We start from the raw sequence: 24,782 nt of genomic DNA, 5'->3' as shown, positions 1-24,782 counted from the left end.
AATAAAGTTAATTAAAATAAGTTGCCTTTTCCGTGGCAAGTGTCTTTTGGTGAAATACAAAATAAGAGTTTACCTATCAAGCTACCCCAAACTGCTCTCTCTCCTGTTTATTTTTGTGTGTGTACACTTTGTTAGATCTTTCTTGTAAGTGCTGTTCACCTTAGGGGAAGGAATGGTATGGTGGAGATTTTTGGTGTTCTTGTTAATGTTAAGCTAAAATTGTAAATGGCCCCAACTGGGACCCTGCTCTGAGTAGACCTGTTTTGAGAGAATTGACAGTGGGGATAGAACTTTCTGAAATTCAAGTTTGTTGTTGTAGGTATATTTTCTTATAGACCTAGAATCAAATCTGTGGTCAGGTATCCTCTCTTTTATGGAGTTTCTGTTTAGTAATAAAAAAAAAAAATACAATTTTAGGATAGCAAGTAACTTAGTGCTTTACTTTGGATCGCATGTTTTGATGTAGAATCATGGTGCCGTGGAATGTTGCGGTCCAGCCGTCATAGTCAGTGGGTGTCCCTGATTCCTAGTTTAGGGCCCTTTCTGTGATGCCATTTAGTCTCCTATTTATAAAAATTAAAAAATATATATAACGACTGTTTGAAGTGAAGGTGGTTAACTTTGAGTCAGAATAAGGGAATGAATTTATTTGAAGAATTAACTCCAAAAAAGAAATGTTATTGTGTTATATATGGATAATAGGACTTTAATTCTTGACTCTTTGGAGTTTCCCAGATTTTTTTTTTTTTTTTTGTTATTGCTGTTTTTTGTTGTTGTTGTTGTTTAGATTTTTAAACTTTGGTTTTGAATTTAGATATTTGCTTTTATTTATGGCAAGATTAGGGAATAGTTTGAGCCAAATGAATTTGTTTGTGTACTTTTTTAAAGGAGAAATAAAAGGAGAATATATATCTTGCCACGATCATGCTTTTAATTGAACTTTTTTGTTGTTGCTATTGAGTAATTTAAACTTAACTCGTTCCTTGAGTTTCCGGTCAAATTTTATAAACATTATATATCTGGGAACAGAGAAAATACAGTCAAAGGCTATTAAAAAGTAGTTTTTAAAATTTGGAGGCATCATGGGGCTCCTAAGTGATTCAGTCGGTTAAGCATCCAACTCTTGATTTTGGCTCCGGTCATGATCTTAGGGTTGTGAGATCAAATCCCACATCGGGCTCTGTACCTGGTGTGGAGCCTGCTTAAGATTCTCTCTCTCTGTCTCTGTCTCCCTCTCTCCCTCCCTCCCTCTCCACCCCCTGTTTACTTGCTCTCTTTTAGAACACACACACACAAACAAGAACTGTTTAAATTTGGGGCATCATGGATTCTTTTGAGAATGATGAAAAACTGTGGACCCTTTCCCAAGTAAAGTGCACATAGCCATTTATGCACAGTTTTATATACACTTTAGAGAATTCATATGCTTTATCTCTCCCCTTCATTCTCCTGCTGTTAAGAATACTAAGCTGTGTGTGTGTGTGTGTGTGTGTGTGTGTGTGTGAAGGGTTTTTACATGAGTTTATTTTCAGCTGTGTGCTAGGCATTTTACATATGTCTCATTTGATAGTCATCATCTTATTAGGTAGGTATTACTACATTTTGCAATTAAGGAAGCTCAAGAAGGTTAAGTAATTAGTTCAGTATCACACAGCAGCTGTTAAGTTGTCATTAACTAGTGTTGCTTAAAAAGAGAGTTCATAAATTTGAAAATAAAAATACCTTTATAACTAAAACTACTTTTTTCATTACCTAATATTATTGGAGGTTTAACTTTTCTTCATTTGATGTGTTGATCAACATTTTTGGAGAATCCTAAAGCAACTTGAATTTTTTAAAAACATTTACCTCATTGCTAAATTTATGGTTTGTTACATACATTTTGACTTCTCAGCTTTTGGGTATTTGTTTTGGCTTGCCAAAAGTAGCTAAGAGTTTTTTTCACCTGATGTAAGTGTGAAAAACGAAGGTGAGGATGTTAGTAGACAGTGCCAATGTAAGTAAATACTCTTATTCCCAAATTAATATTATGAATGTTTATCTACAAGTTCTGTCTGTAAGAACTTGTATCATTTCAGAAGAATTTAAGAAGCATCGGATAATTGTGAATGGATAGATTTTAAACAGTTTAGAAAATTTATATGTTGCATAAATTGAAATGTTTTCAGATAGAAAATCTCATCCTTTTAGAAAAGGAACAGAATTTAAATGAGAATTTTTCAAGAGACAGTTAAAATTAATTTTTGGCAATAAACACACCAGTGTGCCACACAATCACAGCACAGTAGAAAATTCAACATAGTGTGTCCATTTTGTTGGTGGGGTAGGGGAGGTTATTTTTGGTTTGTTTCAGACTGAAAGTGCGAACAGTATATTGTACAATGTTTTACCAGTGAGGTGTTCCTAAAAAGAAGATAGTAGAGGTAGGGGCATCCACAGACCTGTTGACATGGTTGACCACTTAATCAACAGAAACCATCAAAAAAAGAATGCATGTATACCCCAAATATTTTATTGTAACCTACAACATGCAACTGCACAATTTATGCCAGTCTTTTGTTGTAAAACAAGTATGGTTAGCTCCTTGGAGAGCCATCTGCTTTTTTGCACGTATGACATCATAATGGTGGGTCAACTCTAATCTTCTAGTTTTTAAAAAAGTGCAGCAAGAATTGAGACACTGGAAATTCAGTGCAAAGTCATCTTTGAATTATACAATTTCCCCTTCCATTCCCCTACGTGTAATTTAAGAAACTTTTTTTTTTTTTTTTCCGTAACACATCGGTCAAGTCATTCTAAAACAATTAACTTAGTTTTCATAGCAACAGCTTTCTTTTTACAGTTACATCTCATTGGATTACATATGTTTATTTGAATTACATAATTTCAGAAACAAGTGCAAGTGTTATAAGCAGATTTGAAATGTTATGAGTTGGCAAAATGCAACTCAGCTGGAGGGGCAGAAGTGTGCAAGCATGTTGGAGAGGACAAAGGGCATGGGACACTTAGGTGAGAGGTCAAGGAGGTTGGTAAACCAATGCTTTTGCTGTGTGTATTCCTGCATTGTGTAGATAGAAACTGAAATGCGATTTCTGTTAGATGGATATTTATTTTAAAATGGGTATGGAAGATCCTCTATCGTTAAGCAAACTGATGGAGTATCTGCTAAGTCTTTAGTCCTGCACTAGGTGTGATGCTATAAAAAATGAACAAGGAGCAAAGCATAGTAAATAGAGTATAGATATCAGCTTTGCTAATTGAAATACAATGTGACTTTGTCCAAAGTCCTCAACTTCTCTGAGCTTCGTTTTTTTGTCTGAAATAGGGGGTGAATTCTGTTGTTCTTACATAAGAGCTTGTGAAACATCACTCATTGGATAACTGGCTTATGTAGAGGTGAGACATGCTGGGACCTCACTAAAAGCATCATAGGGATTGAGGCTTGGGGCCAAGAATAGGGGCACCTCTCTGGGAGAGCAAGCACTTATTTTTTTTTTTTTTTTTTAGATTGAGGGCAGCCTGTAATCCAAATGAAAGTTCTCAAGGATGAGTGACAAATTCAGGTCTGAATGAGGTGCTGCAGGAGGCATGGCAGCAGGAAGTCTCATGGTGGTGGCCGTAGGAGTGTAGTACCTGCTGTTAGGCAGTGTCTCTGATCCAGGGAGGTGGCCCAGAATGAATAGTGAATCAGGTCTACAACCCCAAGCTCGCTTGTCTGAAAGAGACTTGGTAAACTCTAGGCAATTGCAATATCATAGCTATAAAGTTGGGATTATGGAGAAAATATATTCCTGTTAGGAAATGGGATGGCCAACCCAGGATCTGGGGCATGCTCAGTCCTGTAGGGCGTTAGGGTTCACAGTGCATGAGGATGCTTGGGGAAGCCAACCACATTTAAGCAAGCAAGATTATGACAGACTAGAAGTACTGGTTGGGCACCTAATAAACTTCACAGTCTTGGTCAGGATTAGTTTAGGACTGAATTGGACTGAACTTGAAGATCTAAGGCTTTTAACATCTTCAGCTAGATGAGGATAGATCATGTAAGGATTGATAACTATTTCATGGCTTCTTGGCTGCCTGGGTGCCTCAGGTCATGGTCTCAGGGTCCTGGGATCGAGTCCCACGTCGGGCTCCCTGTTCAGTGGGGAGTCTGCTTCTCCCTCTGAGCCTCCCCCTGCTTGTGTTCTCTCTCTCTCTCAAATAAATAAAATCTTAAAAAGAAAAAAATTCATTGCTTCTTTATACATGGCTTGCTCTTTCCTTTTCTTACTTCTAAGATATTGAGCTTTCCCATTTTTCCATTGCCGGCCAGTGTTGCTCCTTATGAATTCCAGTTTTCAGTAGTAGTTCATTAAAAATTTATGGGGCATCTGGGATCCCTGGGTGGCGCAGCGGTTTGGCGCCTGCCTTTGGCCCAGGGCGCGATCCTGGAGACCCGGGATCGAATCCCACGTCGGGCTCCCGGTGCATGGAGCCTGCTTCTCCCTCTGCCTGTGTCTCTGCCTCTCTCTCTCTCTCTCTCTCTCTCTCTCTCTGTGTGACTATCATAAATAAATTAAAAAAAAAATAAAAATAAAAATAAAAATAAAAATAAAAATTTATGGGGCATCCATTTTATGCCAGGCAGTGTTCCTTCCATCTATTGGTGATACAATATCAACTAAGACAGACAAGGGCTTTGTTCTAAGAGCCTTTGTAGCTTCTTACTTTACAGGGTAATAGGTGTTTCTGGTGACTGTATATATGTCTAGGTTATCCACTGGGCATCATTCCCAGGACCTAGGTCTTTAAGTAATGGATTTCTAATCAGAGGATTATTTGGTGAGCATGAAATCATAGAGAATGGAGATTACTTCAAGTGGATTAAGGAGGGCTTTAATGAACTATCATTTTACTACAAAACACGTCTCTAGTAACCAGGAGATAGATTGAGTACTATCAGATCCATTGCCTCTCCCGTGCATGGTATCCAGGAAAACTGACAAATAATTTCTCTTCAGATAACCCATTTCTGAATATTTTATTATCCAGTAGTTGTCTTTTCTACCTCTAAGCATGCTTAGATGCTGTAAGGAACTCTACCAGCCATAATAGCTTATTGAGGCCAGGATTTTTTAGAGGGTAGGGCGCCAGTATTTTGAATGCTCATCTGTCTCCATATAGAGATTAAATAAAAGAAATGATTTTGGACTTATGTTAAAAATGATTTCTTCTGACAGAGGCTCTAACTATACACTTGGTTATGCTTTTTTAAATTTATTTTTTATTTTTTTATGCTTAAAAAAAAAGATTTTATTTATTTATTCATGAGAGACGCAGAGGGAGAAGCAAGCTTCCTGTGGGGAACCCGATCCAGGACTTGATCCCAGGACCTGGGATCAAGCCCTGAGCCAAAGGCAGAGGCTCAACCGCTGAGCCACCCAAGTGTCCCTTGGTTATGCTTTAACTGTAATTGCAGTCACATTCCAGGTCTGTCCTCTGGTTATTTTGATTGAATGACCATTTTCCATTCTTAGCCACACAACTAGAAGTTGCCCAATGTACCAAAGGAGTTGAGGAGAAGGCTTAACTTCAGAGTGAGCAAAAATGTCTACTGAGAAGCTTTCTAGATGTTTTTGGTTTAAATAAAATCATTTTGATTAAATATATAACACCGTATATTTAAGTTACTGTTGAACAACTCAGAAAATAATAAGGAGTCCCCCTAGATTGGCTCTCTGCTAGAAAACATTCGTGGGCTAGTAGACTCCAGCTAATTATTGTATTAGAATTCAGAGCTCAAATCTTGAATTTAACCACTGACTTCAAGAATGGTGTTAAGACATTAATCTTTCTGGTTTTTATTAATTATAAATAAAGCTAATAATACTTTGACACCTCACAGAAATGCTGTGATACATAAAATTATACCAGTTAAAGCTTATAAAAATATTGAAATGATCTATAATTGTTGAGCAGAAATAAAAAGTGGGGCATCAACAAAAAGTCTTGTGACCACAAGGAAGAAGAACCACAAAGAGGAAGATTGTTTGGGATTATTGGGTAAAAAAAAGAAAAAAATGGCTCAGTAACCTTTCCCTCATTTTTTATATTCTGCACTGGATATATTTTTGTGACCAAAAAAAAAAAAAAAATATTGATTTGCTGTAGATTTCTCTCCATACAACAAGAGTTGTATATTTGGGTTAGTCTGTGGAGACAGTACTCTGGGGTGATTCTCCTGGAGCATCTGCTACCTATACTATGTGCTTGAGGATTCCCTAGTTAGACATCTCCAGCTCACATCTCTAACTTCTGAATTTCTAACAGCCTATTGATCAGAGATGCAAACTTGCAGGCATATTTTGTGCAGTACCAATAACACCCTTTTCCATTGATTTGACATGTAACTCAAGAAAAGGTGATATTTTTCCTATCAGAGTTTATGGAAGCCTTATTATTTTTCCATTCATGTTCTGTTTCTTTTATGAGATAGAAAGTAAGTTCTTTATGATTAAAAGGGTTTGGCAGATGGTGTGCTTAAAACACCAGCCAAGACTTTAAAAAAAAGTACTTAAAAATGTGTTGAATCAAACTTTCAGTGGTTGTTTATGGGATAGCACTGGGAAATCCTGTCATTGAAGTGAATTTATCTGACAGTCTAATGCCCAGAAAACTGGTAACCTGATATTTTATCACTTTACCAGAATAGTGATAATTTTAGTTTGTTATTTTCCAAATTCACAAAATGATGAATTTCATTTATGTTAGTAATTACTATAAATTTTAAAATTATTTACAATTGAGTTTTGGTATTAATTGCATTTTATTGTATTTAAGTATTGTATCATATTGTATTTTAAATCCTCATAATTTTAATCAAAATACTTGACCAGCTAGAACATGACTGTTCTCCAGTCACGCCAGTTAAATTATATTTTATTCTGAATAAGTTGAAAGTATAGAAAAAGTGAAAGCTTATTATTTAAAATTTAGTATGGAAGAAGCCATTGAAGGTCAGCTAGTTTGAGAAAAATCTAGAAGGTTGATCATAAGAACATGTAAAACTAGATGGACATCGAACTTGAAGTTTTTCAAGTTTTTATTTACAGGAAAGCTAGGTACTCAGGAAATATTAATAACTAAGGTACTTGTGGCTTTAAATTATTAAAATATATAATCTTTTTAAAATTTTAATTTAATGTTTTATTCCAGGGAGGGAGGGAGGGAGAGTGGGCTGGGGAGGAGCAGAGGGAGAGGGACACGCAGACTGCACTGAGCATGGAGCCCGATGCAGGACTCAGGACCCTGACTGAGATCGTGACCTAGGCCGGGATGCTTAACCCACTGAGCCACCCACATGATGACTTTTATGATTTATCATTATAAAATATATAGTCTTTGAAAGATGTCCACGGTTGAGTCATTTTGTGATTTGTATTTTAATTAGCTTCATGTGGTATATAAGAGGAATTTATCTTGATGAGCAAAAAATGACTCCATCTTGATTATGACCTAACATCTTAGAGCAGTGTCCTAATTTGAGCAGAGAAAAGTTTGATAAAAATCAAAGTCCTTTCAGGTGGATTTTTTTCATCTTTGATCTGTACCTCATATTGTTGAAGTGTGGCCCTACGTGGGGCATAGCACATCTGTGTCCGTGTTCAGGGTCCTTCTCTCCAAACCAGTTTAGATGGTGAGAGCCCTAGAGTTGTTGAATTTTCTGTGGTTCTGTCAGATTTGGTTTGAAATAAGCCAGAAGTTTTATAAATCCTAGCATTATTGACATGGAGCTTTAAAAAATATTATTACCTTTTGGATCTCGATGTCTTAATTCCATTGTCAGGTCAGTAAAATTAATGTGCTTTTCATCATCTAGTTTAAGTGTCTTTCCCCAGGTTATAGAACTTATGAAAACTTCATTTTTTGGTGAAAATAGAATATAGCTGTATCACTGAGATGTATTCAAAAGCTATTGTTTTAAATTAATTTTGTGAATACTAGTATAGAAATTTGGTCATGTAAATATATTTGACATACATTTATTTTCTTATTTAGGGTTCTACTAGATAGGATTGTTATTTTCCATTTAAAAAGTTTGTTCATAATATATACATGCCTTCCACTGACTTCTGGTTAATCTTAGTGTGGGACCAAAAGACTCATTTTTTAAATTTTTTCCCCTGGTGGGCTGTTGTTTACATACCATGGATCTTAACTGCTCAGTTTGCTAAGTTTCAACAAATGCATACACCCATGAACCCACACCCTAATCAGGATACTGAGCATTTATAACCTCAAGCCTTTTTCCAATCCCTTACCTCTGATTCCAGGCAACCACTGATATGATTTCTGTTATAACAGATTAGTTTTGCCTGTTATTGAACTTTATATAAGTAGAATCATACAGGATGTATTTTTTTTGAGGCTGATGTCTTTGGCATAACGGAACATTCGTGAGATTTATCTGTGTTGTTACATGTTCCAGTAGTTAGTTCCTTTTTATAAATGCTGAGTATTGTATTTGTATGGATTTATTGCAGTTTAGCATGATGATGGATATGTCTGCCTGTCTGTATTTATTTTTTAAATTTTATTTATTTATTCATGAGAGACACAGAGAGAGAGAGAGAGGCAGAGACACAGGCAGAGGGAGAAGCAGGCTCCCTGCAGGGAGCCCGATGTGGGACTCGATCCCGGGGCCCCAGGATCACACCCTGGGCTGAAGGCAGGCGCTAAACCGCTGAGCCACCCGGGGATCCCGATGGATATGTATTTAAAGTTTTGGACTGTTATGAATAAGACTTACTCACTTTGATAGAGAATGTTGAGAAACATTTACTCTATAATTAAGGTCTAGTTGGGGTCAGGGAGAGGCTAATCAGTAAGATGGATAAAGTTATTTAATTGCCTATTAGCAGACCGTGTTAGAAGGTGGGAATATAAAATCACACAACAGAAAAAGAGTTGTCTAAGAAGTAAGAGCGTATTATGTATGTGAGTGTTGATGTGTGTGTGCGCGTGCACACGAGTGTGGGCATGCACAGGTGTCTGTGTTTTGATGTACCATTGTATTTGTGAAAACAACAAAAAAAATCTTTAAAAAGTATTAGCAGTCTCTGGTCTTGAGAAAATTCCACTGGAATCCACTTGGTAATCGGCGGGGTAAGGGAGGATCTAAACAGTAACCCCCTCTCCAGTTATTCATGGCATTCTGAGGTTGTGGAAGGGAAGAACCCTGGAGAATACGGGGGGGGGGGGGGTACAGGGAAAATTTTGACCTCTAGTGGAGTGAAATGCATGATTGGTGAGTCAAGAGACTAGTAAACATTTTTTTTTTTTTGAGGTGATTTTAGAGAGGAAGCACTAAAGGAGAGGAAGTTAAAGTGGATTAATGCCGATAAATAATAGCAGAAAGAGAATAAAATACTCATTTTGGAGGAAGGGGCTGCCTACCTTCCATGTTCTGGTCAATTTGCTAAGTGCTGATATAGTTTTTTACAACATCATGGACAGAGAGTTGTCGTTGTTGTTGTTTTAAAGATTTTATCTATTTATGAGAGACAGAGAGATTGAGAGAGGCAGCGACACAGGCAGAGGGGGAAGCAGGCTCCATGCAGGGAGCCCGACGTGGGACTCGATCCCGGGTCTCCAGGATCACGCCCTGGGTCGAAGGCGGGCGCTAAACCGCTGAGCCACCCAGAGATCCCCAGAGAGTTGTTTTTTGTTTGTTTTTGTTTGTTTATTTTACAATTTAGGGAATTGCAGCTCAGGGAGGTTAAGCGATTTTCTGGGGTCACACAGTTAATACGGCACACGTCCAAGCATTCAAGCCCAGAGTTCTCACTCTTGAGAAGCGAGAACTCTCTATGAACCCTCTATGGTGTCCGTTCTCCATTCTTTTCATATGAACTCCATTCTGCCCCTGAGGCTTTAGAGGAATTCAGAGGCAGATTGGGGATTAAAAATCTATGGCTCTCAAATCCTCAGGTGCCTCTGGACTTTAGACTCTGAGATCCAAAGACCACTTTGAATGGCAGGAGTGCCGGGGTGCTGGAAATCACACCTGCCCCTACTAAATGTAAGCACTACCTGTTAGAATCCAAGCTCTAGGATGGCTGGTATATTTATCCATTTTGTTCACTGCCGCATCCCTACAACCTAGACTAGTGATTGGACCCTAGACTAGATACTCAATAAATATTTGTTAAGTGAATAATGGCATGTTTGATGAATAGGCGCTGTTTGATGAATAGAAGCTGAGCCAGACAGGAGGTCCTGTGAGAACAAGAGGAAGGGAGCCTGGAAACAAGCACTGTGGGCTGGGATGCAGGGGCAGGATTTCAGCCTCTGGGAGAACTGGTCCACACAGTAAAGTTAAGGCCAAATTACTGATGCCCACTAGGGAAGGATCCTGGTTAGAGGCAGGTGGGCTGGAGCTGGGTCTGGGGGAAAGAAAACATCAAAGTGTCCAAGGTCGTGTTAGCAGTGACATCAAATTGACCAGGTTGAGCTGCTTATGGTTGGAGCCGAGCTGTTCTCTCTGATTAGAAATCGGATTGGATCCAGATCCAGTGCTGCCAGCTGTAGAACGACAGATGCAGGGGCAGGGAGCCAAGCTGTCGTTTTCAAGACCCGCGTACCACTTTCTTTACTTATGTCCATTATGTGGTAGAAAAACTAAATCGTGTGGAAATGTTCAGTTGTTTTTTCCTGTCTCTGTCAACATTGTTTTACTGACCCAGGTTCCTTGAGATCAAAGGAACTTGACGTCCAGTAAGTCTTTCTAAACCACAGGCTGGAGCTAGCTCCCTGTCCATTTGATTTGGTAATACTGTAAGTTATTGCAAATATTTGAGAAATACTAGTTTTTTAAAACCCTTATTAGTCTTCATTGTCATTGATTATACTATTTCATCATGTGAATTTGGCATAATTCACGTAATTGTGGCTATATTGCTAAATCTATAGTTGTTTCTGTTTTTTTCCCCCCTACTTTTATAAATAATCCTGAAGTAAAAATTCATGGATATAGCCTATTCTAGTTCTTGCACTATTTTCTTGGAGTAGAGTTTCAGGAACATACTTCCATCATCAAAGACTTTAAATCTTTATATTGTTTGGTAGCTCTTGATGAATATCGCCTAAGAGAGTTGACTAGTTTACAATGAAAGCAAAAACGTGATAGCGGCCAAGGCTTACTGTCCCTTGGCCTGAATATAGGTGGTTGGAAATATCAATAATCATAAAATGCTGTCTCCTTATTTTAATTTATTTAATAGCTACTATGGTGTCAAATATATTTCCCATTTTCACATACTATGTTCTTTTCCAAAGTGTCCCCGATTATATCTTTTACTCTGGGAATGCTTGATCAAAAAAGGAAGCAACCTTATGCTTGTCGTAAATGATGTGGCATGGATCATCATCTCATGAGGGAGAAGGGAAATCTGACATCCTGTTGTCATGGGGTTGAACATTCTATTCAATCCAAGAAGAAATGCCTTGAATTAGAGCCAGTGTGCTCCTCCACCATGTGCCAGACACTGTGTGGAGTGGTGGACCAAATCAGTGCTTTCAACAACTCTACGACGCATTGTTATACATTTGAGCCACTGTTGAATAACTTAAGAGATTTTAGAGAAAACGTAGGTTTAAAAGAATGGAAAAAGCATCTGTGAAAAGGAGAGGAGAGGAGGGGTGGTTTTCAGACTGTGGGAAAGCCACATAGCCCACATAGTTCTTTTTTTTTTTTTTTTAAGATTTTTATTTATTTATTCATGAGAGACACAGAGAGGCAGAGACATAGGCAGAGGGAGCCCGATGTGGGACTCGATCCCAGGACCCCGGGGTCCCACCCTGAGCTGAAGGTAGATGCTCAACCACTGAGCCATCCAGGCGTCCCCACATAGTTCCTCTTTCTGTACTCCTTTTGCTTTTTTGCTTCATTTATTGTATCATTGGAAATGACCTCAATTACAGATGTATTCTGCTTAAGAGTCAGCCTCTCTTAAAACTTTAAGTATCTCTGGACGGGATTTGTCCTGGAAGGTGATGCATTATTAACCATTAGTATGAATTAATTTTGACTGTGCTGCTAGTAGCTATCCCGAGGGATGGAGCTTGGGTTGGGGGGTGTTGGGAGGAGGAGGGAGGTGAGGTAAATATATTTAGAGGATGAAACACTTAGCGATCAGGAGAGGCAGATCTGTGTGGAGAATCATAGCTGGGTGCACAGAATAGAGGCTGGCTTCTGGTGACTGAACTTTAGGGTTTTGAGATACAGAAGTGTGAATGAGGTTGCAGGATGCCAAGGGCAAAACACTTCCTATTTCAAAACCCTGCACCCAGCGGGGCCTACATCTCAGAAAGAGGAAGGAAGCTTCATCCCCCTCTCCTGCACCCAGTGCCCTGTAAGGTCACAGCAGTCAGGTAGTAATATTATATTCATTGATACTGTGGTTCGTAACTGTTTTTAATACAGTTTCTATGACTAAATGAGTATCAAGAAGCCAATTGAAAATAAAAAAAAACTTGTGGAATAGGACTTATTTATAATTTGGAGACTAAATGCAGATTTTAGAAGGTGTATAGTCCTGAAAGTTGTACAGAAGCTTTTTAGTTTGATGCAGTCCCTTTGTTATTTCTTTGGTTGCCTGTATCTTTGTGGTCATGTCCAAAAAGCCATTGGAGCATGGTCGGGGGACTTACTGCCTATGTTTCCTTCTAATAGTTTTATGGTTTCAGGTCTTACATTTCTTACATTTAAGTTTCTAATCCATTTTGAGTTGAATCTTGTGTACAGATTGAGAGGAGGGTCCAATTTCATTCTCCTACATCGCATCACTCTCCTTTGAATACAGTTTTTGTATCATCTCCATCCTATTTTTTCCCCTTCAATTATCTTCACTTTGGATAGGTGGGTTTCTTTACCCTTGCAGAATTGAACAGGAAGATCAGATGCTCCAAATTCAGTGAATTAGAAATGCAAAGTAATTCCCTGTCTATAATCACCTCTCAGCTATTGCTTGCTATAGGTTAGAAATGGCCTTTTCCTGAAAGGCATATGCAGTAGAACAAATAAATTCCCTTTTGTTAGAGAAAAAAAAAAAAAAAAAGCTTACGTTTCATAATGAGAGTTTTTTTTTTTTTTTTTTTTTTTGATCCAACAACATATATAGCTTAAGTTTGGGAATAATTTCTTCCCTCTCCTCGTGCCCTTTGAACAGTTGTTTCCCTGTTTGTTTTCAGGTCATTCCTGACACACGAGACGCTTGCTCTGTATTTTATTTTTATTTATTTATTTATTTATTTATTTATTTATTTAATTTTTTTAATAATTTTTTTTAATGATAGTCACACACACACACACACACACACACAGAGGCAGAGACACAGGCAGAGGGAGAAGCAGGCTCCATGCACCGGGAGCCTGACGTGGGATTCAATTCCGGGTCTCCAGGATCGCGCCCTGGGCCAAAGGCAGGCGCCAAACCGCTGCGCCACCCAGGGATCCCTGTATTTTATTTTTAAAAGATTTATTTATTTCAGAGAGAGAGAAAGGGAGTGGGGGCAGGGTAAGAGAGAGAATCTCAAGCTGCCTCGCCACTGAGTGCAGAGCCTGATGCAGGATTCCATCCCACAGCCCTGAGATCACGCCTGAGCCGAAAGCAAGAGTTGGATATCTAACTGAATTAGCCACTCAGGTGCCCCCCTTGCTCTTTAAATGAATATGGATATAAAATGGCTGGGAAATTAATAAAAACTTGCTTTTTAGCCGTGCACTCACTGTAAAGTTAATAGTGACTGAGCTGTTTTCATAGACATCTGGAAATCTTGTGTCTGGAGCAGTCAGACCCCTTGATAGTCTTCTCTAATAAACACACTGCTAATGGCTGAGGATTTGAAAGACTCACTACATAAATTATTTCCCCCTATGGAGTAAATGCCCAAGCTGAAAATAAATTGCAGATCCTAATAGCCAAGCAGAAGGAGTGTACTTGTCTAAGCGAAACATCTTATGTGTAATTTGGCTTGTCAAACAAAGTGAAGTAGGATGAAAGCGTCTTACTTTAAAATGTGCAGCTGGTGTAAGAGTGTCACACGGGTGCTAATTGTTTGTCTCGGGTGCCTTCCATGTCTAATGTTCCACTTGTCTTCTCTAATCAGTGGTGGCTTCCCCCCTGCTTCTTTGTTCATTTCAGAAAACGACTCCAAGGGTAAAATGTTTAGGGTTTTATTGTCTCCATATTTTGGAAATCAGCACATCTTGGTGAAAATACATTTTTCCTGTTTACCAAAATGATAGACTTGAAGTTGTTTATTTAATTACCCAGTCATATTCTTTTGCTTCATGTTTTTCTTAGCGCTTAAAGATACTGCTTTTCACAAGAAGAGTAATGTGTAGGGCCTGCGTAAAATTCTACAAAACGCTAGTTTGATGATCATAGGCCTTTGACACTCATGGTACTCAGAGGACAGGCCAAACCGAAGCAGTGTCTGGTGAGTGGTAGGTGATAATCACTGAAAAAACAGCTGCCTTTATCATTGCTATCTTGGCTAGGATTCCAAGGACCAGAAAAGCATTTAACTTTTCCTGGCTTTTCACCAGAACCATCTGAGGAGACTTAACGAAATGTGTCTCAGAACTATCTGCTTGGGAGAAGAGAGGGGAAGCATTTAGCTCTCATCTTTCTTTGGACCGTTCTCCATCAGTCAGAGCTGGGCCCACAAGCGTTTGTTTGAAAGCAAACTCTGTGCTTCTAGATGGTGCAGGTGTGAGTCCCCAGTGCATTCCCTGGCTTGGAAGCCAGAGAGAGGTATGGTAGGAGGTGGGGGTGACGCACTGTTGAGTTACCTTTTCACGGAGGTGATCATAGTCTACTTGGACCTGGTTGCTGCCCTGGTGGCTTGAGCAAGAAATGGGGCTGAGGAGATTTGCATTAGGACATAAGTGTCCCATATAGACACGTTCTAGAAATAAGATTTTGTATTTCTGGGTCAAAGGACAGCCAAAATTGTATCTCTTTTAAAATACAAATGCCCATGGGAGTACATTCAGGTTGATTCATTTATTATGCATCTAGATATTCTTCTAGCTACAATGGGGATAAGACTGATGTGACACCCCCCCACCCCCACCGCCCCGTCCCAGGGCTTGCATTCTTCTGCAGAGGGACAGGCAGGAAACGAACATGGGAGCAGATACGTAACCTCACTTCTGACAGTGGTAGGTGTTACAAAGCAGATGAAGCCCGTGTGAAGCTGTTAGTGGTGAGCTGAGAGGGCCTGAGAGATCGTGGTGAGGACACCAGCTTGTGAGTGGAGAGCTCAGGGCTGGTAGAAGAGAACTAACGGGGAATGAGGACGAGGCTGCTGGAAGGAGAGGTGAGGCCTGGACCCCAAGACCCACTGCCAGCTTTATGTATTTCTTAGGCCTCGACATAATCGAGAGAAGTATTTCAGTTTCTGGAGTGTGGCCCTCCCCTGGTATATATACTCTGTGGGAATTAATCACTTTTCGATTCTTAGACTATGTCATTAACATTTGTATTATATAACAAACATAATTGCTTTCTCTTTGATGTTTTGGAATATCCTTTAGATCGTAGAGTGCCTTAGGGTTATTTTCATCAATCTCAGCGTTGATGTGGAAAATGGAGCAAATGGAAATTTTCCGTTAGGTCATAACGCTATGTGGCTGGAGGTTTATTGTGTCAATATAATTCCACTTCATGTAAAAAGCAGCACGATTCAACTGTACCTTTGCTCTAGGGAGCTCAGAAAAATTAGTTTTAAAGGCATAAATTTATTCTTCAGACCTCTTAATTACAATGCCCAAGATATTTTTGTGACCTAAATAGCAAATTAAGAAACCACCTCTTTACATTGGTAGGTGTTTTCCACATTTGTTACTAATAGTAGAGTTTATCCACTCTGTAGAAAATATGCCATGGGGTTGTGATGGCCCCGGATTTAAAGCACATGCTCCCTTTCCAGTGACGCACAAAAGCCATAAGAACCAGAACGATATCGCATGTTGAAGGATTAGAGTACTAAATGTGATCTCCCAAACCAGAGGTTTTTAAAGTTTAGTAATTTGTGTGTCACCTTCATATGATTTTACCGTATTCTCTACTGCTGACGCTATTAAATGTTTAATGTTTTTCCCTACGTTGACTCAATTCTTGCTTTAAATAAGTGAACTTAAGAGTTATGTATTATTGGAATAAATAATTTGAAAAACCTACTCCTATTGACATAAGAATGTTCACGTGGGTGCCATCCAAAAGCATCATACTCACTGTAGTTAAGACTGCTCTCGTGCCGACTTGACCTGTCCCACACCAGGTGTGTGACCTTGGGCAAGTTACCCAGCTTCTCCAAGCTCTGTATTCATTTGCATATAATGGGGATAATGAGATATTATCGCCTGCCAATTGCTTAGCACAGTGCCTGATGTAGTAATTACTCAGTAAGTAGAAGCAATTGCAGGAATGTATTGTTGAAGTGATTGTCATCTTTATTACTCTTGCTGAAAAGAGAAGCATTGGATACTTAGAAATTGGACAAACACTTCCAGTCTGCACCTACAGAGAGGGCTCAAGGTAGAGGAAAGAATTGTAGACCGAAGGCTGGCAAAGTTGATCATATTCTTAGCTTTCTACTGACCAGCTGTACCACGTGGTCCCGTCTTTTGGCCTCTTCTAGGATTTGGTTTCTTTATCAGATGAATTAGGGTTTGATTTGATTTGACCCCAAGGCTCCTAGGTTGCCAGTGGTTTGAGTGGTTCAGGTTGTGGGATATGGTTCGTCTGAAATTAGGAGCACTTTTTATTTTGTCTTGTTTTTGCTGGCTATCTAATAAATAAAGTAATCTAGAAAGTTGATGTGCCCCTGGCTGCTTTCCTGTTTTCATCATGAGTAACTGATGGTCACCGTGGGTCATGTTAGTAAGCCTGGGCCAATTATTCATTGTTTTTGAAGCTGTGTGTAATTAATAATTATGAGCTATTGAAATTTAGTCCTAGTAAAATTACATCATAAAACTGAGGCATTTTTAAAGGATTTACAGACAGAAGGATATTATGAATAAACTTGTTTTATACATTTGACTAACGCTTAAGGTGTATTTCGTACATATTATTTGCCAAGCATGGGACCGCTTGACTCATCATTGCCATCAATTAAAAATTACACGTGAATTTCTAGCTACATGGCCTATAATTGAAATGACTTTTCTGTCGCTGGCATACTTACTCTACGGGTCATGAATTTCAGTCTCCTTATAAGGTAGATCTGGGCTTGGTAGTGATGAAGTCGAAGGTGAGGAAGCAAAATAAAAATTTTAAATGCCTGCTGTAGCTGCTCTTTTAGATAGATGTGTGTAGAAGTGAGGATGTATATGTGTATGTTAGCATAGTCTGAATCAATCACTGGTTTTTTTCACTTAGGAATATATCTTAGAAACTGTCTCATTCATACAGTTTCCTCATTGTTTTGAATGACTGCAGAGTATTCTGTTGAATGGAGGATACAAGCGTTTCATCAGTCTCCTTGCAGTGGACATGTAGGCTTTTTCCTAACTTCCACTGTTAACCCACAGTGGTGTTCAGTGAATGTCTTGTGCACGTGAGATTTTTGTGCATTTGTTAGTGTATGTGTACGTGAAATTGCTGGGTTGGAGGATACATGCATTTGTAATTCTGATTGAAATGGGCAAATTGGGTTTCAAGAACACTGAGCCAGTATACACTCCTACCAACAGTGAATGAGTGAGCCCGTATCTGCTCGCTGATTTTTTTCCCCCCAGGGCTCCTGTCTTTCTGGATTACCACCGGGTTCAATACTGCTTTCCCACACTGTATTGTCTCTGGGAAAATGCTGATTAGATGGGTGATCGTTACTATTTATGCAAATTTCACAGAGATTAAATCTTACACTGAAGACCACTTTCTTAACTATATGTGTTTGCTGAATTAAATGGCAGCACTGTTAAGCATCTTGGAATGTACTTTATGTTGCTTCAGAGCACAATTATACCAGCGTAGAAAAACCTCCAATTTGCAAATTATCAACAACTAAAGGTTTCCATGGAGATGATTCTCATAACATAATGAAACGCTCTATACATATTATACAAAAGGTTTGGCTCTAAACAGCTTTATTTGCACTTTATTTTTCTTAAATTCAGAAGGAAAAGGTCGCTAGATACTGCTGTATTTTTAGAGAAAACTAATATTAGTTGGTGAAGTTGCACTAAAATACATGAAATTATTCTCTTCAGTCCTTAATTCCTGACCATTTGATTGTGTACATGTGGGTTAACACACATGCAGCCTCCAGATCTGGAAGGTAAAACTTCTTTGGTTCCTTTAAAAAAATAGACTAGATTGTGTTACAGAAAGACGTGAACACACTCTTTCTTTTCTGCATTTAAGATTTATTACATAGAGATAGAAAATTTATAAAAGGTATCCCAAACTACTGTTTCTTTTCTCTCTTTTTCTTTGGACTACAGCTTGGCATATATGAGAGTCAATTCCTGAAGGAACTTAGGTTTTATTTATCTTTTTATGCTAATGCGATCTTTTCTAAAATTGACCATTGTTCTAATAGCTGAGGTTTATTTTTTTCTTTTGGCTTTTATAAAAGAGCAGCAGATGTTCAAGAACTTTTTCTTTTAAATGAAGTTTTCCTATTTAATTTGACTTTCAAATGTGGTACTTAACATAGCTTCACACTAATTCACTTACAAGAAAAAAATGTTTCCATTATTGACCTATTTTGAAAAGCAGTTGTAGTATTGGATGTAGTGTTGATAGTGAAGATACTGGTTAAATCCTACAGAAAAACTTATAATTAATACAAAATCTCTTGGAGTTATTCGAATACAAATTAAAAAGTTAGTATTACGTAATTGCATTTTGTGTTTTCCTTTTTAGCACATTTATTAGATTTTAGAGAAAGTGCTTGTACTGAGACTGTTGAATTTAAAATTGTACTGTCCTCTAAGGAAAGCAGTTTATTGTGTTATTCAGACAGTGGGAGAGCAAAATGAGGCTTTGTTGTGGTATGTATTACTTTGGGCTCAGGCCTTCCCCACAAATCACTGAAGCTCATGACTTCTTGAATTGAGGGTCAAAAAAGACCATTTCCACTGAACCACAGCACCCCCTAGCATGCTAATAATTTATGTTTTTAAATTCAAAGGTACATTTTGTTTGTGCTTATAAAAAAGAACCATTAACCTAATATGACCTGGGTATTTCTTAGGTTCAAAGACCAAGACAGGATCTTTGACAGATATTCTGTAGAAATTTTGGGGAATGTGGGGCATCACCCTTTTTGCAAACGTTGCGTTCCTTTCCATGGAGCGTTTGGATCTGTGGACTATTTGGGTCTGGATGCAGATCGCAAGTTATGGCTGCATGTATTGTGATCTGTAGAGCAGTGCTAAATAGTGAGTGTTCCCCCATCCACCTGCCTAACCGGACTTAATTGCATGTTGCAGGTACTTCTCCCCGCAGCTGGTCTGTTACAGTTACAGGATGTGAAGAAGACTTGCTGTGAATTTTTGGAATCTCAGCTTCACCCTGTCAACTGCTTAGGAATTCGGGCTTTTGCTGATATGCATGCATGCACAGACCTCCTGAACAAAGCCAACACCTATGCAGGCAAGTGGAATAGACTTCGGCTGACTTTGAGACGGAGGAGTCTAGAACTCCTCTGAGTTCTGATGTAATTCTGTAGTGATTTCTGGAAAGTTCTATCATATTTCTGGATCTGGACTTTATAAAAATGCATTTAAAAACTTATAATGTGTCACTACCTAACTGAAGCATGTTTATAAAATTCTGAACTTAAAAAAAACTCTAGAAATTGGTATTGGGCCTAAAGAATAGAATAGCTAGTTTTATGTGAGTACTGCATCCCCATGTCTTTATCTTTCAAATTGTCAAATTAACAGACATATGAAGAAATGTTTGCATATGAAATTAAGTCGTTTTATCCCTGTAGCTGTGTACACCCTTTTCTTGAAGCCACAGTTTTGTGGCCTAAAAATTTTCAAGGCGATGAAGTCTAGTTGCCTTTGGGCAGAGTGGAAAACTGGATCCAGAATATAGGCATCTTTCTTCTTTGACACTAGTTCCCAGACCCTCTCGTGGCAGAGGGCAGCCCATTGCTGTTATCAAGGAAGCCATCACTCTGGCTGCTGTATAGGACCCTCTGATCTCCCATCCCTCCAGTCCAGGGAGAGAGTTGCTTGTTAAACTTTTGGATGTAGCTGAAGTACAAAAAAGTAACCCTTAATTTATTTTGCTCTGAGTTTATAAGCATTTAGAAAATACATATTAAAAGTGATTATTAGGAAATTTCTAATTTTTTAACCATCTTTGGGAAGATAAACCTGGTGGAAGTTATAACCCACCATCTCTGTCCTGTATTTGTGAGCCCCAATAAGAACAGTTACTATAGAACCTACCATGACCACTGCCCCTTAATATGCATTAGAACCTCAACTTCCTCCAGCCTTCAAGTGCAAGAGCCCCTTGTCTCAGCTCCGCTTCACGGTGCTTACTCGGACGAATAGGGGACACTGTGGCACGTAGACCTGGATAAGGGTGTGCGCATGTGTGCACGTGTATGTATACACGTGCATGCACAAAGCATTGAAGAGGAATGATGCTAGAATCTCTATGGTATTTGCCAAAGAAATAATGGTAGGGTGTTAGAGAAAAAGAAAACCCACAGTGCTGTGGTGAGACATAGTGGGTCCAGGAAATTTGAACTTTATAGATTTCTTTGGGGTGGCCTTGTTGGCCTGACTACCTTTTATAAAATTCTTTCAGTGGGAAAATGTGATCTGAATTTCAGAAAGCTTGTTTACAGATGAACTTTCAGCACACAACTCTTCTGTAAGTTGGGGAATGCCTGTAAAATGTAATGATATTCATGTAATCCTTTTGAGTAGGATGAGGCATTTTAAGAAAAACCCAAGACAAATTTGGATTCACTGATGTGTTCCAGTGTTCTTCAGCTGTTCTTCAGCTAAATAGAAAATTTTCTCTCTAAATCTGCAAGATCCATTAACTCTAGACATAACGTGCCCGTTATAAGTGATTTCTATTGGGAAAATGAAGGAGGCTTGTATATTTTTTTTGATAATTTTTTTGGTCATGAAACAATCACTGTTTAACATATCTTTCCTGGGCAGCTAGTTGTCTCACGTGACTTGATACACATTACTGACTTTTAAGAGAAAGGGAAAAAGGGACTGGGGACAGAATGAGTAAACAGGATTCATGCAAAAGATGTCCACACATAATTCACGTGATGTACTGGAACTCTTGGTTCTGCTTCTCTCAGAACCAACTCATGTGCCGTGTGTTTAGGAGATTTTTATCATATTTAATTATTTCTTTCTGTTATTTAAAATCTTTTTTTTGTTGTTGTTATTTAAAATCTTAAATGTATTGTAGCACACTACAGAATGTGAAGAGTTATCCACCAGAATTTAAACCCCTCTGTGGGGATCCCTGGGTGGCGCAGCGGTTTGGCGCCTGCCTTTGGCCCGGGGCGCGATCCTGGAGACCCGGGATCGAATCCCACATCGGGCTCCCGGTGCATGGAGCCTGCTTCTCCCTCTGCCTGTGTCTCTGCCTCTCTCTCTCTCTCTCTCTCTCTGTGACTATCATAAATAAATTAAAAAAAAAAAAAAAAAAAAAATAAACCCCTCTGTGTCTTAGTTTGTAGAGTCCTTCATAGTTACGCAAAGAATTTTTTGTGGACAGTTTATGTCCTTTTCAATAAAATTATAAAGAAAAACTAATTCTTAATTTTTTGAAAAAGATTTATTTATTAGAGAGAGTGTGTGCAGGGTTGGGGAGGGGCAGTGGGAGGAGAAAAGCAGGCTCCCCACTAAGCACAGAACGCTATTTGGGGCTCGATACCATGACCCATGAGATCATGACCTGAGTTGCAAACCAAGAAAGAGTTGGATGCTCAACTGACTGAGCCAGCCGGATACTCTTAATTCTTACTGTTTAATGCACTATATTTTATTTTGTGTATTTATTTCTAAAGATTTATTTTAGAGAAAGGGAGAGGGGCAGAGGGAGAAGGAGAGAGAATTTCAAGCAGATGCTGCTGAGTGTGGAGCCCAACACTCGGGGCTGAATCTCATGACTCTGAGATCATGACTGGAGTGGAGACCAAGAGTCAGACGCTTACCTGACTAAGCGCCCCCATCAAAGCCTAGTCGTAAAGGATATACTGCTTTTATACCACGCTTTTGAATCTTACATTTGCTCGAGTTTATAAGTAACATTTAACGACATCTTCTATTATGAAAAATTGCAACATGTGAAAATAGCACAGTACTCATCATCAAACATTACGAGTTGTCAATTCATGGAAAGTCTTGTTTCAACTGTATACCCCTCTGTTATTAACTATCCCCTTCCTCTGTTATTATTTTTTCCATGTAAACTTTTTAATGAAATCTGAGCGGCAAGTCTACATCTTGATGAATTTTTGCATCCTCTTGTGTTATTTGATGCAATTCTGTCATTATTTCATCTATTTCATTCTTATAATTTATTTTTTTAAAAGGTTTTATTTATTTGAGAGAGAGAGAGAGAGCATGAGCTCTGGGGAGGGGCAGAAGAGAGAAAGAGAAGCAGACTCCTCGCTGAGCAGGAAGCCCTACTTGGGGCTGGATCCCAGGACTCTAGAGATCATGACCTGAGTGAGCTGAGGGCAGACCCTCAATCGACTGAGCCACCCAGGTGCCCCATCCTTATAATTTTAGAGAAATAAAATTCCAGTGACCAACTTCTCATAGAGAATCTATTTCCATATACTTTGGTATATTAATAACAAACTTTCTAACGTAAATAATTCAGAATAATACTAAAAAACAGTTCTTTCTAGTGAAAATATCTGGTTGTTTATATTTTAAAGCAATAGGAGGTGGGGAGGTAAGGAGTCTGCACAGAAGGAGAACTGTTTGTTTTCCGCTGTGAACAAATAATTGTTTTTTAGCCCTTCCTCCCTTCCTTTCTTTTTACAATTCAAGCACTTTGTGCATCCAGAAGATCTACTCAAACTCCTAAATTACTTTCAAATTCAAATCACAGAGCATGTCTAAGTATCTGAGAGAGTGAAGCGGGACAGTGGCATTTGAGAAAGTTAACACCTTTGTTTATTTTTCTGTCCTAGATGGTGGGCTGAGTAGGGCCTGTGACAGGCAAGAAAGAAAAAGAGAAAGGAAGGAATACAGAGCAATAGAAGGGGTTCAGACAGACAGACAGACAGACAGACATGGAAAGAAGGAAGGAGAGAAGGGAGCCGACAGAGAGAGAGGATGGGGAAGGAAAGAGGGCTCGCTTCACCTTAGGGTACTTTCGGATCCCAAGCATCCCTGTACTTCAGAGGCTGGAGCACTCCTGTCCTTTGGAAACTCACAGAGATTCTGGACATAAGATCTGCCCCATTGGTTTCTCCTGCAGAGTGGAAATGAGTTCTCTGGTGTTAATTAGAATAAATTAAATTGTACAGGTGTGATGAAAGAATTAAGGTGTTCCATGGAAATCTCTTCTATGAACTCATGCTTATTTTTCATAATATCACATTTTTTAAAAAAGATTTTATTTATTCATTCATTAGAGACACAGAGAGAGAGAGAGAGAGACAGAGACCCAGGCAGAGGGAGAAGCAGGCTCCATGAGGGGAGCCTGACACAGGACTTGATCCCAGGACTCCAGGATCACGCCCTGGGCTGAAGGCCACCCGGGCTGCCCTAATACCACATTTCTAAAGAAAGTAAAAATGTGAGAAACTAGTGGGCAGGGTAGAAAGTCTGAACAGGGAGGGTGTAAATCCTTGCTGCTTGCCCTGCTACACTCCGTGGCTTCAGCAGCTGATGCTGGCGGTCACAGCCTGCCACGCCGGCCCTCGCCGGCCCACGCCGGCCCACGCCACTTCATCGGGGCATGTAGCAATATGTTCTCCAAATGGGAGGCAGTTGAGGGTGACAGACCAGCCAGGTTAAATGATCTGCGTGTTGAGGCATGGTGTTCTGGACTGATCAGCCTTTGTAATGCTCTTGAATGAGCATTTTCTTAGCTAAAAAGGAATATGAGATTATTTTTGCTTCATGCCTACAGAAGAAAAATTTCACACCTAATTCCAAGTTGTATAGACTTGTTTGGCTAATGCCGGCTCGTGGGTGCTTTTACTTCCCATGTGTTTTGAGTGGTGCCCGTATTTTAACAGTTTCCCAAATCACAAATACCTTTGTTTTTAGCATTTTCTCCCGGATAAAAATATAGAGGAGTTAAAAACTGAACCTACTAGTTTCAATGCATTTTAATAGTCCCAGACTGTTCTGGAAGTTAGATTTTAATTTTAACTCGAAATAAGAATTTTATTTAGCCTTCTGTGGTGACGAAAGTTGCTGGTTGTAGAACTGTAAGAATTTCAAACAGATGTAAGGAAACAATAGATTTAGATTTTTCATCATTCCTTCATCTCACCTCTCCCCACACTAAAAATTTGCGAAGCTACTTGCATCAGTTCTTGGTGATCTCTGGGGAGATTTGCAGTACGATTTTCAAGCCAGTGTTCCAGCTGAAATTCTGGGATCGGCGAACACTCGGCGTTCCTCAGTAAAGGAAAACCTGCAAAGAAGTCTTCTCCAGTCACTGACATACTTTGAGTTTCTTTTTCGCCCTCCTCTTGCTCTTAACCCTGTTGTCTATTTGCACCTTGGCCTGCGTGGCCCTCCTTTTAGCCTT

At 39.1% G+C, this 24,782-nt stretch overlaps 1 protein-coding gene across 1 annotated transcript in view; it reads left to right on the top strand.

Moving 5' to 3' along the window:
* Positions 1-24,782, top strand: part of KLHL2 (kelch like family member 2) — a 98,400-nt gene that overhangs the window by 36,981 nt on the left and 36,637 nt on the right. Inside the window, exon 5 of the mRNA XM_041738435.1 lies at positions 19,496-19,658. Within this exon, the coding sequence (XP_041594369.1) occupies positions 19,496-19,658 (163 nt within the window). The remainder of the gene's footprint in view (positions 1-19,495; positions 19,659-24,782) is intronic.

Source organism: Vulpes lagopus, chromosome 23 (assembly GCF_018345385.1).
Source record: "Vulpes lagopus strain Blue_001 chromosome 23, ASM1834538v1, whole genome shotgun sequence".
NCBI classification, from domain to species: domain Eukaryota; kingdom Metazoa; phylum Chordata; class Mammalia; order Carnivora; family Canidae; genus Vulpes; species Vulpes lagopus.
The sequence above is the reverse complement of the archived record's forward strand: the minus strand, read 5'-3'. Positions and strand labels throughout refer to the sequence as shown.